We start from the raw sequence: 12,680 nt of genomic DNA, 5'->3' as shown, positions 1-12,680 counted from the left end.
ACCTACTTGTTAAAAAGGTAACACAAGTTAAGCTTAATTTTCACAGTACTCATCCCATGTACAGTACTACGGTTCAGCTTAATTTTCACAGTAGAAGCCGTCATCAGCACAATTTTCACAGTAATTATTTAACTTAAAACGCTGGATTGATTTTCCAAAGTCCTACCAACCACATATTCCTTCTTGGATTCATCGAAATGCATGTAGGGTGCCGGGCTGGATGTAACGTGTTTAATTAATTTGTTTCCCTCTCTCTTTTTTTGCCTGTTTTAATATAATTAGGACATCCTCTCAAAAAAAGCATGTATAATTAGCACACGCACTGTGGTTCGTTGGACTAGTGCCACAGTTGGATACGCAGGTTGGATCTCCTGTCTACCTGCGAGGGGAAAAGAGCCAAACGTGTTTTCCGTGCCCATCGAGGCGTGCATGGCCCTCTACGGGAAGGGTGCCGGTTCCGCGGCTGGATTTGGCATGCACGTTAACATCTCCGATGAGTTGGCGCCGCGCGCGCGGTGTAGATTCCAGGCTGTGCCGTGTTTTACTCTCGTCGCAGTTTAACCGCGACAGCGACGAGTCCAGTAAATTTGGTACCAGAACGGTCTGGCTTTACGTGGGTAATCGAATCCGGTCAATAATTTTATTAGCTATCTTCATCAGCGACGACAAACATTAGCCAAAGAGAGGTTGGGACTTGGGAGGGGGAAGCGGAGGACACGTGTCGCCATTCGCCGCAGCGTATTTTGAAATTTGTACCTGAAAAAGGCTGCTTGACTGGCATACCCTCTCTCGATGTCATCAGAAAACCACTCGCCGTGCATCCTAAAAAAAAGCTTCTCCGCCGGATCAGGTCGCTATACGAAACCATGACGGAGACGTATACGGGCCTCGGCTCGGAAAGCCGGAACCGTGCATGCATCTCCGCCGCGGCACCACAGAAAGCAGACGGCGCGGAGTGGCGCTGGCAGGGCTCGCCGCCGCAGCGCGGGTAACCCTCACGCGGCCACGCGCGGCGCGTGCAGGCGCCAGGCGGCAGCGTGCGCTCGGCGCCGAGCGAGCTGGAGCGTTGCTCGGATGGATGGATCCAGAGTCGCCGTTCATGCGCGCGGGAATCGCGGGCGGGCGAGGCTGATCGGTCGGCGCGGTGGCTTGACTGACATGCCCGGCCGCGCCGGCCGGCCGGCGCGCGGCCTCGGATAGTCGTAGATGGATGCATGATCGATGAATGATACTCCCTTTTCAAAGGAATACCTGATCGATGAATGATGATGCCTTATCCTTCAAATTAAACCCAGAGACTGATTCAAATAAATAAATAAATCCAGATGATGCAATAGCCAACCTAAATAAAAGACTTAAAAGAATGTAGTTTATAGTATATCAATAAAAAGACAAAGACGACGATAGCATCACCCTAAAGTAGTAATGCTAGAATAAGGAGTGAGCAAAAAATTATGTTAATAACCATCGTTTTCTCCGGAACGACGAGCGAGGAATTCTCTGAATAAGTAAGGATAAGTGTTATCTATGGATGCTTAATGTTTGCTCGATTTGAAATGACAATAATTTGTAATTCCTTCAAGACATATATGCATCTGTTCGAAAAAGACACACATGCATACACTGTGGCTATATATGTGTGCATTTCATGATGCAGAGCCGGGACGTTATCCCATCATATCATCTAAGAGAAGATACGACGTGTGATGTGTCTCTACACACCTCACTTCGTCAACGGCGGAAGAGGGAGGGCGACCGAAAAATAAAGGGAGGCACTGGCAGCCGCTAGCTGCAGTGACGTGCTCGGAGGAATAATTGCAGTTGAGCGCGGGGCGTTCGTTGGGGGTTTGGACTGACCAAGCATAACCTAAGCAAAAACCCTGATTGATTGGTTCCACTGCTTTGTGTGTGTTCCATCCCGAAAGCAACCGCGGATCTGATCGGCGAGCGAGGCGTCAACTCCGGCGGAAGAAAAACGGAGCCCCCGGCCCGAGTCCAACGGCTCGTCAGATTCGTGCGGTTTGTTTGCCGCGGCGAGTTCAGAGTTCTCGGTCGGCAAGCAAGAAGCAAATGGGGGAACGAAAGCGACGGCCGGCCAGGCGAGTCCGTGGATGTCAGTCGCACCAGTAGAGAAATGACATTCCATCCAGCTACAAAAGTCTCCGTCATTTTTTAGAGTTCAAAAACTAGTTCCGACGGGGGCTCTTTAGTCACGACCCCCTTTAGTCCCGATTGTAATGGCTAGAAATAATAAGGGAATCTAGTGAGGCAGTTAGTCCATTTAGTTCTGGTTGGTGTTTCTAACCGGGACTAAAGAATGATCTTTAGTTCCGGTTGAAACCAACAATTGGAACTATATCTCTCTTTTTTATTCCCCATCTGCGGTCTCATCTCTCTTTCCACTACCTTATCCTCTTTCCCAACCCACCACCGGCCTCTCTGTCTCTCTCCACCGCTTCCTCTCCTCCCTCTCCTCCTCTCTCCTCCCTCCACTGTCTGCTGCCGGTGCGCAGAGCCTCCCCGGCCGCCCCCCTGGCCACCGGCTGCCGACACGTGAGGCCTCCCCGGTCGGGGCCCTAACCGCCAGTGCGCGGCACTCGGGGTCCTGGCCGCCGGCGCGCGGGCTTCCTAGGCCGCCGACCACGCGGGCACGCGCGGGGCCTCCCCGGCCGGCCCCTGGCCACCGGTGGTGCGAGCCCGGTGGCTCCTGGTAGCTACGACGGCAAGCGCGAAGACCGGGATGAGGAGCAACGTGAGCTGGGGCGTTGGTGAGCAAGAGCACGGAGCTCTTGCTGGTCTCGGAGGTGCTGACCTTCGCGTCATCTCTGGCTGCCGGCAGCACCGGCTCCGGGGAGGGCGAATGAGCAGTTCAGCGACAGGAGCTCGTCAATGGCGATGCTAGTGGCGCGGATGAGCCACTCGATGGCCTTTACTGGGCTGGTCGATGCCGAGGCGGTCCTGGATGTTGTAGAACTGGATGGCCGTGGGCACCGAGAGCTGGACACGTCGGTCCCGGAGCCCCGCACCGTCACGACCTTGTTGTGCCGGTCCTTGCCCCTGGCGGCCGCGCATGCCACCCGGTATGTCCGCCATGCCGCCGTCTAGCGTGGCGCGCGGGCGCTTGCAGGCGGTGCACTCCATGCCTACCTCCTCCATGCCTCGCTCATCCCCAATTCTCAGTGTGCGGCTGTGCCTGCTCAATTTGTAGTGGAAATGGAATTCAAAAATAGGTGTGTGTCTTCTTCCTAATTCCTGCTTATTTTGTTCATGGAGTTCTTATTACTTTCTCTTTTTTTTTACCAACTAACCTTTCTTGATTTGGTTTTGGATTGTGCCCGACAGTCATGCTTGCTGCAAACTATTTATTTTCCTTCCTTCCATCTCCTTACTTTTTTATGAAGGTGAATGCTAATGGTGTATAATAGGTTCTAGCATATTTGTACAAAGATCTTGAGAAATTATTTTATAAAATATGTTCATAATTATTGGCTTGATGGAACACATGAGTTGATCAGAACAAAATCAGAAAAAGAAAAATTCATGGTTGTTGGCTCGGTTCTCTTGTATTTTTTTCCTCAGTGTTAGCAGGTTGTTTTCTTATTTCGTATCTGCAATAATTTAGAGGAGGTTTTTAATCCTGGACGAATGACCTGTGATAAAAAAAAAGGAACTTTTAGTTTCGAATAATTAATCCTGATTTAGGTTTTTAAGAGATACGAGATACGAGGCTGGTCGCGGCGCTCGTATTTACACCATTGTCGTCGCTGCCTTTCTGGTGGCCGTCAATCAGCTGATGTGCCTGCACGCGCCGATCCGTCCTCAAAAGAAAAGCTTACATGTCTGTGCTCTGCTAGTTCATGTCATGTCAAGATGGATATACATAAAGATAAGCGGTAATTTCTCACGGGTTAGTCTAGTCTAGTCTAGTCCGATCGATTAGCTGGGAGACCGTCCTGTTGAATTAGCGGCGTGCTTAGTGGTGTAGATGGCTAGCATAGATTAGGGTTATCCGGCCGGGGTGCTCTCATGCACGTAGCTTGACTTCGTGGGAGGGTTGTCGCCTGCCGATCAATGATCTTCTTGCTTTTGGGTTGGGCAGCAGGGAGTCTTTGGCGTAGACCAGTCCTGTATACGTGCTGCGTCGTCCTACCCCAGCTGCCCATAATCGAGCATTATTTCCAGTGACATCAGTGGGTTGATTTCGGGGCAGTTGAGCCAGACGGGCGCTGCAAAACCCCATGTGAGCGAGTGCTTTTGGTCGTTTGCTCATGGCTAGGGGAAGTCGTGTGGTTTGTTTTGGGTACAAGAGCTTTATCGCTTTCCCTACTGATCAGCTGGCAACTGGCATTGCATATACGCTTGCAGCTGTACTCAGCTAGGTTGCTTAATGCTTATTACACATGCGGTCCAACAAGGCCAGTCTTTACTGTCGATTGAATACTTGGGGACAGCCGGCCTGTTATTATCGAGTGGATTTGGATTGTCCCATGAAAGAGCGACATGATAGTAATGTCTTGAGGCGACTCTGCTTAGATTAGTACATGTTTTTGCAGACAAGGCAATGAGACCCAAACGCACAATCGGCTGTTTTGGAGCTAATGTCGAACTGTATTAGGGGAGGCTTATTGTGCAGACATAAAGATGAAGATCTTTATTATCTAAAAAGAAAGACAGAAGGCTATATCATATACGAAGAGGGGCTCTGCTGTTTGATTGCTTGACTTCACTTGACTGGAGCATTCCATCTGATTCGCAGTACTAGCTAGTACACCGTACGCTGCTGTTTATAGCCAGGCTCATCCCAGCTGCATCAGGAACAACCTACCACAGACGCCCGCCACCCTACGCTCGGGAGATGCGTTAACAAAATGGAAATGCTGGATCGTGTCGGGCGACACTCCCTGATCCTCGAGCCCTAAAAATACACCCCCACGATTCCCCTCCAACGCGAGAGCATGTATAGCCTCGAGTAGAAAAAACCCGCGCGCGTCGCTCCGCGAGGCCGCAGCAGCTACTCGATCGCTACCGTGTAGGAGTAGGCTATGTTGGGGCCGCATCCGGACCGAATCCAACACGCCCACGGAAAAAGAGGCCGACCGCGCGCATCAGGCACCGCCCCATCCATCGGTCCGGTCGTCCGTCCCATGCAGGCAATCCAGCCAGCCAACTGGCCGAGCACCCCCCACGGCCGGCCGTGATTCGGCGCGCCCAGACTCCGATGCCCGCGGCCGCGGCGCGCACGCACACGCGCTGTGTGCCGGCCGGCCTGCGTGCCCCGCCGAATGTAGCCACGCGACGATGCCGCGCCTACGCGGCTACGCTCGCTAGCTATAGCACGCTGATGAGCGACCGACCGATCGATCGATCGGTCACCGATTTTCACAGTTCGCCCACCCTCCGTGTGGCGTCTTGTGCTCGCGTGGCCGTCGCGGCTCCCACCTCCCATGTGAAGGCCGGAGACCGGCCGGCCGCGCGCCATCGATCCGAGTATACGACCATCCCCCCGTGCGCACGCGCCAGTGCGGAGCCCACCGCACCGTACGCGCGGAATGGTCAGGGGCAGGGCGTCAGGCTCCCAGGCCCGACGACCGCGCGTGGATGCATGGCTCGGGTCGCCGTCTCCACCAGGCAGCCGCCCGGCAGCCCGGCACCCTGGAGAGCGACGCCTGCCTGGCACGGCGACGCCGGCCGCTTCCATCGGCGCTGCACGTACGCCAACCACGCACGCTCTTGCCACAGCCAGCGCCCAGCGCGCGTTGCGATTGGAACCGAACCTGTGAGGGCTCGACACACATGCGGAGAGGACCGAGTCCAACGGATTACGGATCGCGGTCGTGTTACGTTAGGCGTAACAGTGGTGACCGTGATCCTGCGAGATTGACCGCACTCCACCCGCACCGTCAAATCCCGCGACTTTCGAGCTCCGAGTCAGCTTTCCGCTCCATCTCTGCTCTTGGGGTTGGGGGGCGAAAGTTCTTCAGAGTGAGCTGCACCGCGATAAGACAATGGCCACGAGCTGGAAACCGGACCAGCCAGTCGCGGAGCGGGAGGGGACAGCACAGCTATGTGCCCATCCGACACCGACGGGATGGCACGCAAACAGCGATCCCGTCCTGTACCAGTCATTTCGTAGGCCTAGTTCGCTTCGTGCTCTGCGTGTCTGACGAGAAGATTGGTCGAATCAGGTCTATGACTTCCACTCATTGTCCTTCTCCTTTTTTTAAAAAAAAAAGAACAAAGAGAATCCAACACACCATGAACATGAGTCCGTGGACTGTTCCCAGGAGTCGTTGCTGTCCTAGCGACGTGTGGTCCGCCGAGCTGCAGCGATCCAACCGAGCGAGTGATCGATCACACGCTGCCGGGCCGGTCGGTGTCACTGGTTCACTGTCACACGAGATACAGGTTCCAGTGGAGAGAAGCCGAAGTTTGCACGCTGGATCCTGACAGGTGCCATTAGTTAGTTATCTGCCGCGTGCTGATCAAGTGTCCGCCGGGAAATCTCACGTGACGCAGTCGCATATCTTCTCTTGATATTCGCAGGCTTTTCAAGGACCGGACTTCACAAGGTCATATGCTTAGGGCGCTTTTGGTAGGACTCCAACTTCAGCTCCAGCCGCGGCTTCTACTGGAGCCCTACCAAAGGTCAACGCACGAAATAGCTCCGCGAGTGAAGCACCCACGGAGCCGGAATCCTTTTTTAACTGTCGGGGAGGAGCCAAAAATAGTGGCTCCTCCAGCTCCTTCTCGTTGTTGCCCACCGTTGCCCTCGGGGGAGGGTCCACAGGCAGGCGGAGGCACCTCCGGGCGGGCGGGCGGCGGCAGACGGGAGAGCTTCGGCGGGCGGCGGCCGACGGTGACGGCGACAGCGGGGGCGGAGACGGCGACGACGACTTCTGGGGCGGAGACGACCGAGAGGCGGGGGTGGAGACGGCGACGGCCGGGAGGAGGCGGGGGCGGAGGCGGCCGGGGGATGGCCGACGGCGGGAAAGCTCCGGCGGGGGAGAGTGGATTGGCTGGGGAGAGCTCCGACTGGCGTGGGAGTATAGGGAAGAGAGAGAAGAATGGGAGGCCGGCGTGGGAGGATAGGAAGGAGAGAAAAGAAATAGGAAAAGGAATGGGAGGAGAGAAAAGAAATAAGAAGAGAAAAGAAAGAAAATAAATAGGAAGAAAAGAAAAAAAAGAAAAGGAAAATGAAAGGGTATTATGGGTATTTCATCTTATCTAACCATTTTAAATTACACGAAAGAGTCGTTTTGCCAAACGATTTTCGAAAAGGAGGAGCCAGAGCCGAAGAAGCCACTCCACCAGAGGAGCCCAAGCCAGAGCTGTTTTCGGAGGAGCCGGAATCCTGCCAAACTGGCATTATGCGGCGGCTCCGGGACAGTCTTGAGTTCAGAGGATTCAGGCATTCAGCTTCATGTTCAGGCTTTCAATGCAAGGCTTTCTGTGGCTGCTCTGACCCAGAGGCAACTTTTGTGCTGAATTCGTGGCGAAATTCCTGTTTGCAGAACTCTGTTTTCATGTTGCCAACTGCGCAGGGAACCGTATTGATTATCCTAAATTGACCAAAAATTCTGCTTCCATTTGCACCCTGAGCACAAGACAATCCCTGCAGACAGATTGACCGTGCTGCGTGCATCCGGTCAAAGTCTGCAAATCTGCAACGAATTCATCACCAACGATTTGTCTAAGACTTGAGACGTGGATCATGCATGGCGGCTTATCTGTTCACAAAATTGCCGAAAAAAATAAAACGAATAAATAAACAATTATTGCCTGCGAGTGCCAAAGCAGCTGTTTCATTTGGTCCAAAACCAATGGCTGCTCGGCGCGCCTTGCCGGTCGTCTACACCGCACGCTTCGCCGATCGAATCTGCTGCCGTGAACCGGCCGGCTTCTTCATCGTCAAGCCGCCTCCAACGTGCCTTATCTTCAGCCAGCGTCACATCACGTCTCTGATCTCTGTAATGAAGAACACAGCACTGGCAGTACGATCGGTGATGCCACAAGCAGAATTTTAGCTTCAATGATCGGCGTTCAATGCCAGGCTGTGTGTGTGGCTGCTCTAGTGCTCCGGGCCTCTGACTCGGGAGTCGGGAGACAACTTTTTGTGCTGAATTCCTGTGCCTCACGTTCGTTTCAGCTCGTGCTGAATCCTGATTTTATGTTGGCAGCTGGTCGATTAACGGGCTTGACTGCCTTAAATTGACAGACATCCTGCCCCAATTTGTGCCCAAAGCACACGGCATTCCTGCAAACAGAAAATGAGCGTGCTTTGTCCATCCGGTCAAAATCCGCAAATCTGCAGACAAAATCAGCATGAAACGATCTGTCCAAAACTCAAAGCATCAGGCATGGAGGTCTATCTGTTCACGAAATTGCCAAAACAAGACCAAACGATTCACAGAGAAGGGCAAGCAGCTGGTGCTGTGGTGCATTTGGCCCCCAGGTCGGCACCTGCCGGGGGTCGTCTGCACCACACGCTTGCCGGTCGAATCAAACTGTCGTAAACCGGCCGGCTTCTTGAGCTTCAAGCTGCCTCCAACGTGGCATATCTCCAATCTACTGATGATGGAACGTCACGGCTCCGAAACGCAAAACACACACACAGTGCCTGTACGATCGGCCGCTGACTTCATGTGCTCCTGACCTGTCTTTTCTTGGTCGCCAAATCTCTTTCGGTCGAAGCTACACCGAGCTGTCTGTCAGCTCTGTTGACTTTGCGCGGAGGCGCAACCAGTTGGTGTCCATGCAGCCATGCTCACCACTGTTTCTGAATTCCCAACCCAGACTTTGCACAGACTTTTTTTTTTCGCGAACATGAGGTCCCGTGTCCCGTGAAGTGACAAGTGGCAGTGCCAGTTTTGCTTGCGCCACTGTTGTGAAATCTGCGTGCCGTGTCTGCCATTGCAAAATTTCCCTTCTCTTCTCATCTTCTAGGTTGGAAAGTTTGGTAACTGAAGTTACGGGGCCTTGCGGCCGTGCCGATCTCCACAGGGGATGGACTCTCTCCGTGTAGTTCCCTCACACCATCCCTCGTGGGAACAGGCACTGGAACGGCAATGCTCATCCGGTAGGGTGCACGAGTCCTACACGGGGCAACCGTTCCAAAAACGGTCTGTGAGCGCTGCAGCCAGCCAACCCAAGTGTCAACGTCACGTTGAGCATATCAAGGCATGCATACGCAAGCACAGAGATGAGCTCGGCCTTGTGGAGAAAAACCATGGACCCCCGGGTGCAGCATCAATGCAACAAGCAACATTATCCTGAGATCGAATCGGTTCGATCTCGACAGCTTACCTGATTCCTCTGGCCTGGCTGATCAATTTGAGAGATAAATAATGGGGCAAAAACACTCAAGCATGCGTAAGTGTTGGTCTCATGGAAATTATAGTATAGAACGGGACTAGACAAGCGTATCAGTGGCAACGATGGGCCCTTTTACAGTCATACTGCATTATCTGGTGTCCCCATCGGGGAATTTCATCAGCGGATAGGGGCTGGATGGCCGGGTTAAAAATAGGAGGTTCTCAATACTTTGGCATCACGAGATGTTCTGCATTTTAGCATATCTAGCATCATCAATGACGATTTCGCCCTGAGCAGCTAAGCACTAGCTCTGCTTGCGCCAGGCAATGGATTGGTAGTTTGATCTCTCAGCAGTTAGCTCCTAATCCACAAAACTCATGCGATGCCAACAGAAGCACCGGCACGGAGCTCCATTCACATCTTGGTGCTATCATGACTGCACTTCAAAGAAAGTGTGCAAGAATGCAGAATATTTGAGCAGCATAAGCATGTTGCAAAGATGTAAACAACAAAGATGACAAAAGCAAGCCTCCAAATTCTGTACAAATCAGACCTACCAGAAGATGACCACCTGCTCTTTGGTTAGTTCAGTGGAGCTTGGGTGCCACCTTATGATTCAGACTTGTCGGAAGGTCTCAATTTTCTGTTCATGTTGTCAAGATAACCCTGTTCATGAAAGGATCATTGTCTATGTCACTAAAGCTGACTAATAATACTTCAACTGAACGAGCTACATATCTTACTTAACGTATCAACTGAAAACATGAGAAGTCACCCTGATATCTGGATCACGTACCTGGAGTATGCAAACTGCAGCAAATTTATCTGTCATTGTTTTGGCCTCATCTCGATTTTTTAGATTCAGAGGATGCAAGAGGGCTTCAACACACTGTAGATAACACAACAACAAGATCAAATGATCAATCAAAAAACTCAACTAACAGAGAACCAAAAGGGAGATGGGAAGAGGGTGCAAAGGCGAGTCATATTAAGGAGCAACACTAATGAATCCAATTATCATCCTAGTGTGTTACAACAATGCAATGTAGTATCCCAATATGTTTGTGCAAGAATGCTCAGAGAAGAAAATATAATTCACCTTTGAGGTGAAATTTTCATCCCAATATGTGTAGCACAGATCATCAAGTTTCCCTGTTTGATAAAGCTCTCCAGCAAGAAGCCTTACTTGAACTCCCTGATTTACAGAAAAGAGAACATTAGAAAACATAAAGTGGAATTGGGAACGGTATAAGAGCACGAGCACTTTACATCTGAAGTATGTTGACCATGCAGGTTGAATGGATAGCCCACAACAAACCCAGCAAGGGAATATTTCGAAGCCTATCCAGTAAACAAAGTTAGTATAATAACATTATTCATGTCAATTAGACTAAGGTCCAAAACTGTAGAAGAATGAACAAGTTCAACAAGTAAAAGTTGAAAATAAAACAGTATTGCAAAATGACTGACAATATTCTGATGTTAAATCACTTTTGACATTTTTGTGGACAGTGTCAGACCAGAATATTTTGGAAAAAATACATGCTAAAATAAAACTAAATTAGTAAAGAAGCCTGAGTTCCTGACATCTTACTGTCACTGGGAGTATGTCTCCCTCTTTCCTCTTGGGTAGAGGTAAATTTGATTTTAGTTTACAAACTGTGAAAACAAGCTCAATCAGGCTTTTCAAAAAAGAAAATAAGCTTATCAAATACTTAAAAAGAATGATGGTGTGATGTGGCATCATTCATTATACCATGACAGCTTTGTAGCAGACTGAGTACTCAATCTTTTTCTAAGGGCTAACTTTTGGTATACCCACAATAGATACGATGCCAGAAACTGAACAGGATATCAACATACCAATGTTTTGAAATCATCTGCCATCAAGTTGATGTTTGTCTTTGTCCGACTCAAGACACTGCAAGATTCATTCAGTACAACCAACTGAATAACTAAATGATAGAAAACAACAGGCAAGTTTTGATTAACAAGGAAATGAATTCAGATTATCTGCTGCACGGACATTGTTCTCTTTTTCACAAGACACAGAATGACTATAATGAAAGCATTCAATTAGTGAGTACTCAGTAGCTGAGAAAATAAGGCGCGATCTTGTCGAGCTTGTAATTAGAGTCTTTTCAGACTCCCTTATTTTTACAAGGAGAATCTTCTCAGACTTGACAGATAAATTTATGACAACAAAAGAGAGAATTATTGTAAAACCCTAGATCAGCACACACTGAAGCAAATTTCGTGCCACCATCCAAGCAAGGAAAGGGGAAAAACATCATAGGCTCACACAGCCCGTCAAATTCAAGTTTGACTAGTTTGGCCTAGCCTTATTGAGTATACTACCAATTACCAAACTGCTCTAAGTCTGGGTGGAACAGGCCCACCAAGTTCAGATGAAAATCAACCAATTGATTCGTAGACAGTTTAATAACCACACATATAGAGTTCAGCTGTCCATCTAGCTTTAGAGTTTAGACTACATGTAGATATGGATAAATCTGTAGTCTTTTGCATTTCTTTTTACCATTTAATATGCTCACATACGGTAGTAGGCTAAAACCACATAACTGCTCAGCGTCTGATACCACTAATAAAAGGGGGGAGGGATACGAATCGGACACAATTCGTGTTGCTTCAAAATGCAGAACACAGATACAAAGGCATTGTTTTAATCGTAGAATGCATACTGTCTTGCATTGAGCACGTCACTTTCCAATTTGGCATTGGAATACAGTTCCTGCGGGTCAATGGTTTTGTTGTAACTTGTTATACAGCAAAACTTGTCGATTGAAATAATTCACAGCGGGACAATTGATGCACATCACTCATATGGACAACTACATTTGCATCCTTATATAGCAAAAAATATGTATATGCTGGAATTAGTACAATGAATTCACTGAATTGTGCCCTATGCCAGTTAACATTGGAACAAAAGCAAACCCTCGAGACATTTCAGACATTATATCACTAAAAGTATCGAACACATTGTGCGACGGGCACGGGCAGCAATTGTTGGAGGCGCTTACCTCAGAGGCAAAGCGATCCTGTTCTTCTCATCGGAGACGGCCAGCCCGACGTACTTGCTGCCAACGTCGAGGCCGAGCAGCCGAGCCGCCTTCTTCTTCGACCCGCCCTCCAGAACCTTCCGGAAAAGCTCCTCCGCTTGCAGCAGCCTCATTGTATATCTCCGACGGAACAACGCGGCGGGCGATGGGTTCGGAGCGACGCAGCCGCGCAGGCAACGACGGCGGCGGCTGCGGCGGCGGCGGAGTTATTAGGGGAAGGGGACTGCAGACAAGAGGAAGTAAAAGGAACTGAAAATGCCCAGTTTGGACGGCCCAGATTAATAT

The 12,680-nt window shown here is 50.3% G+C and overlaps 1 protein-coding gene across 2 annotated transcripts; it reads right to left on the bottom strand.

Moving 5' to 3' along the window:
• Positions 1–9,366: 9,366 nt before the first annotated feature.
• On the bottom strand, positions 9,367–12,649 carry LOC117856787 (uncharacterized). 2 transcript variants are annotated; one of them, XM_072293720.1, is made up of 7 exons: positions 12,357–12,649; positions 11,176–11,233; positions 10,582–10,653; positions 10,412–10,507; positions 10,109–10,201; positions 9,870–9,978; positions 9,367–9,753 (listed from the first exon to the last, which is right to left on the bottom strand). In XM_072293720.1, exons 1-6 carry the CDS (start codon positions 12,506–12,508, stop codon positions 9,922–9,924), a joined length of 528 nt encoding a protein of 175 aa, XP_072149821.1. In that variant the 5' UTR covers positions 12,509–12,649; the 3' UTR covers positions 9,367–9,753; positions 9,870–9,921. The 2 variants fall into 2 exon arrangements, with proteins under 2 accessions (XP_072149821.1, XP_072149820.1); XM_072293719.1 differs by having other exon boundaries at positions 9,367–9,748.
• Between the last annotated feature and the right edge of the window lie 31 nt (positions 12,650–12,680).

Source organism: Setaria viridis, chromosome 5 (assembly GCF_005286985.2).
Source record: "Setaria viridis chromosome 5, Setaria_viridis_v4.0, whole genome shotgun sequence".
NCBI classification, from domain to species: Eukaryota; Viridiplantae; Streptophyta; class Magnoliopsida; order Poales; family Poaceae; genus Setaria; species Setaria viridis.
This window is presented reverse-complemented; position numbering and strand designations above follow the sequence as displayed.

Excerpts from the sequence above, each read along its gene's own strand:
- LOC117856787 (XM_072293720.1), bottom strand. The coding sequence starts at position 12,508 with ATGAGGCTGCTGCAAGCGGAGGAGCTTTTCCGGAAGGTTCTGGAGGGC. Across the intron at positions 10,654-11,175 it reads CAGATGATTTCAAAACATTG|GCTTCGAAATATTCCCTTGC; the intron begins GTATGTTGATAT and ends TTTACTGGATAG. Across the intron at positions 10,508-10,581 it reads ATGGTCAACATACTTCAGAT|GGAGTTCAAGTAAGGCTTCT; the intron begins GTAAAGTGCTCG and ends TCTGTAAATCAG.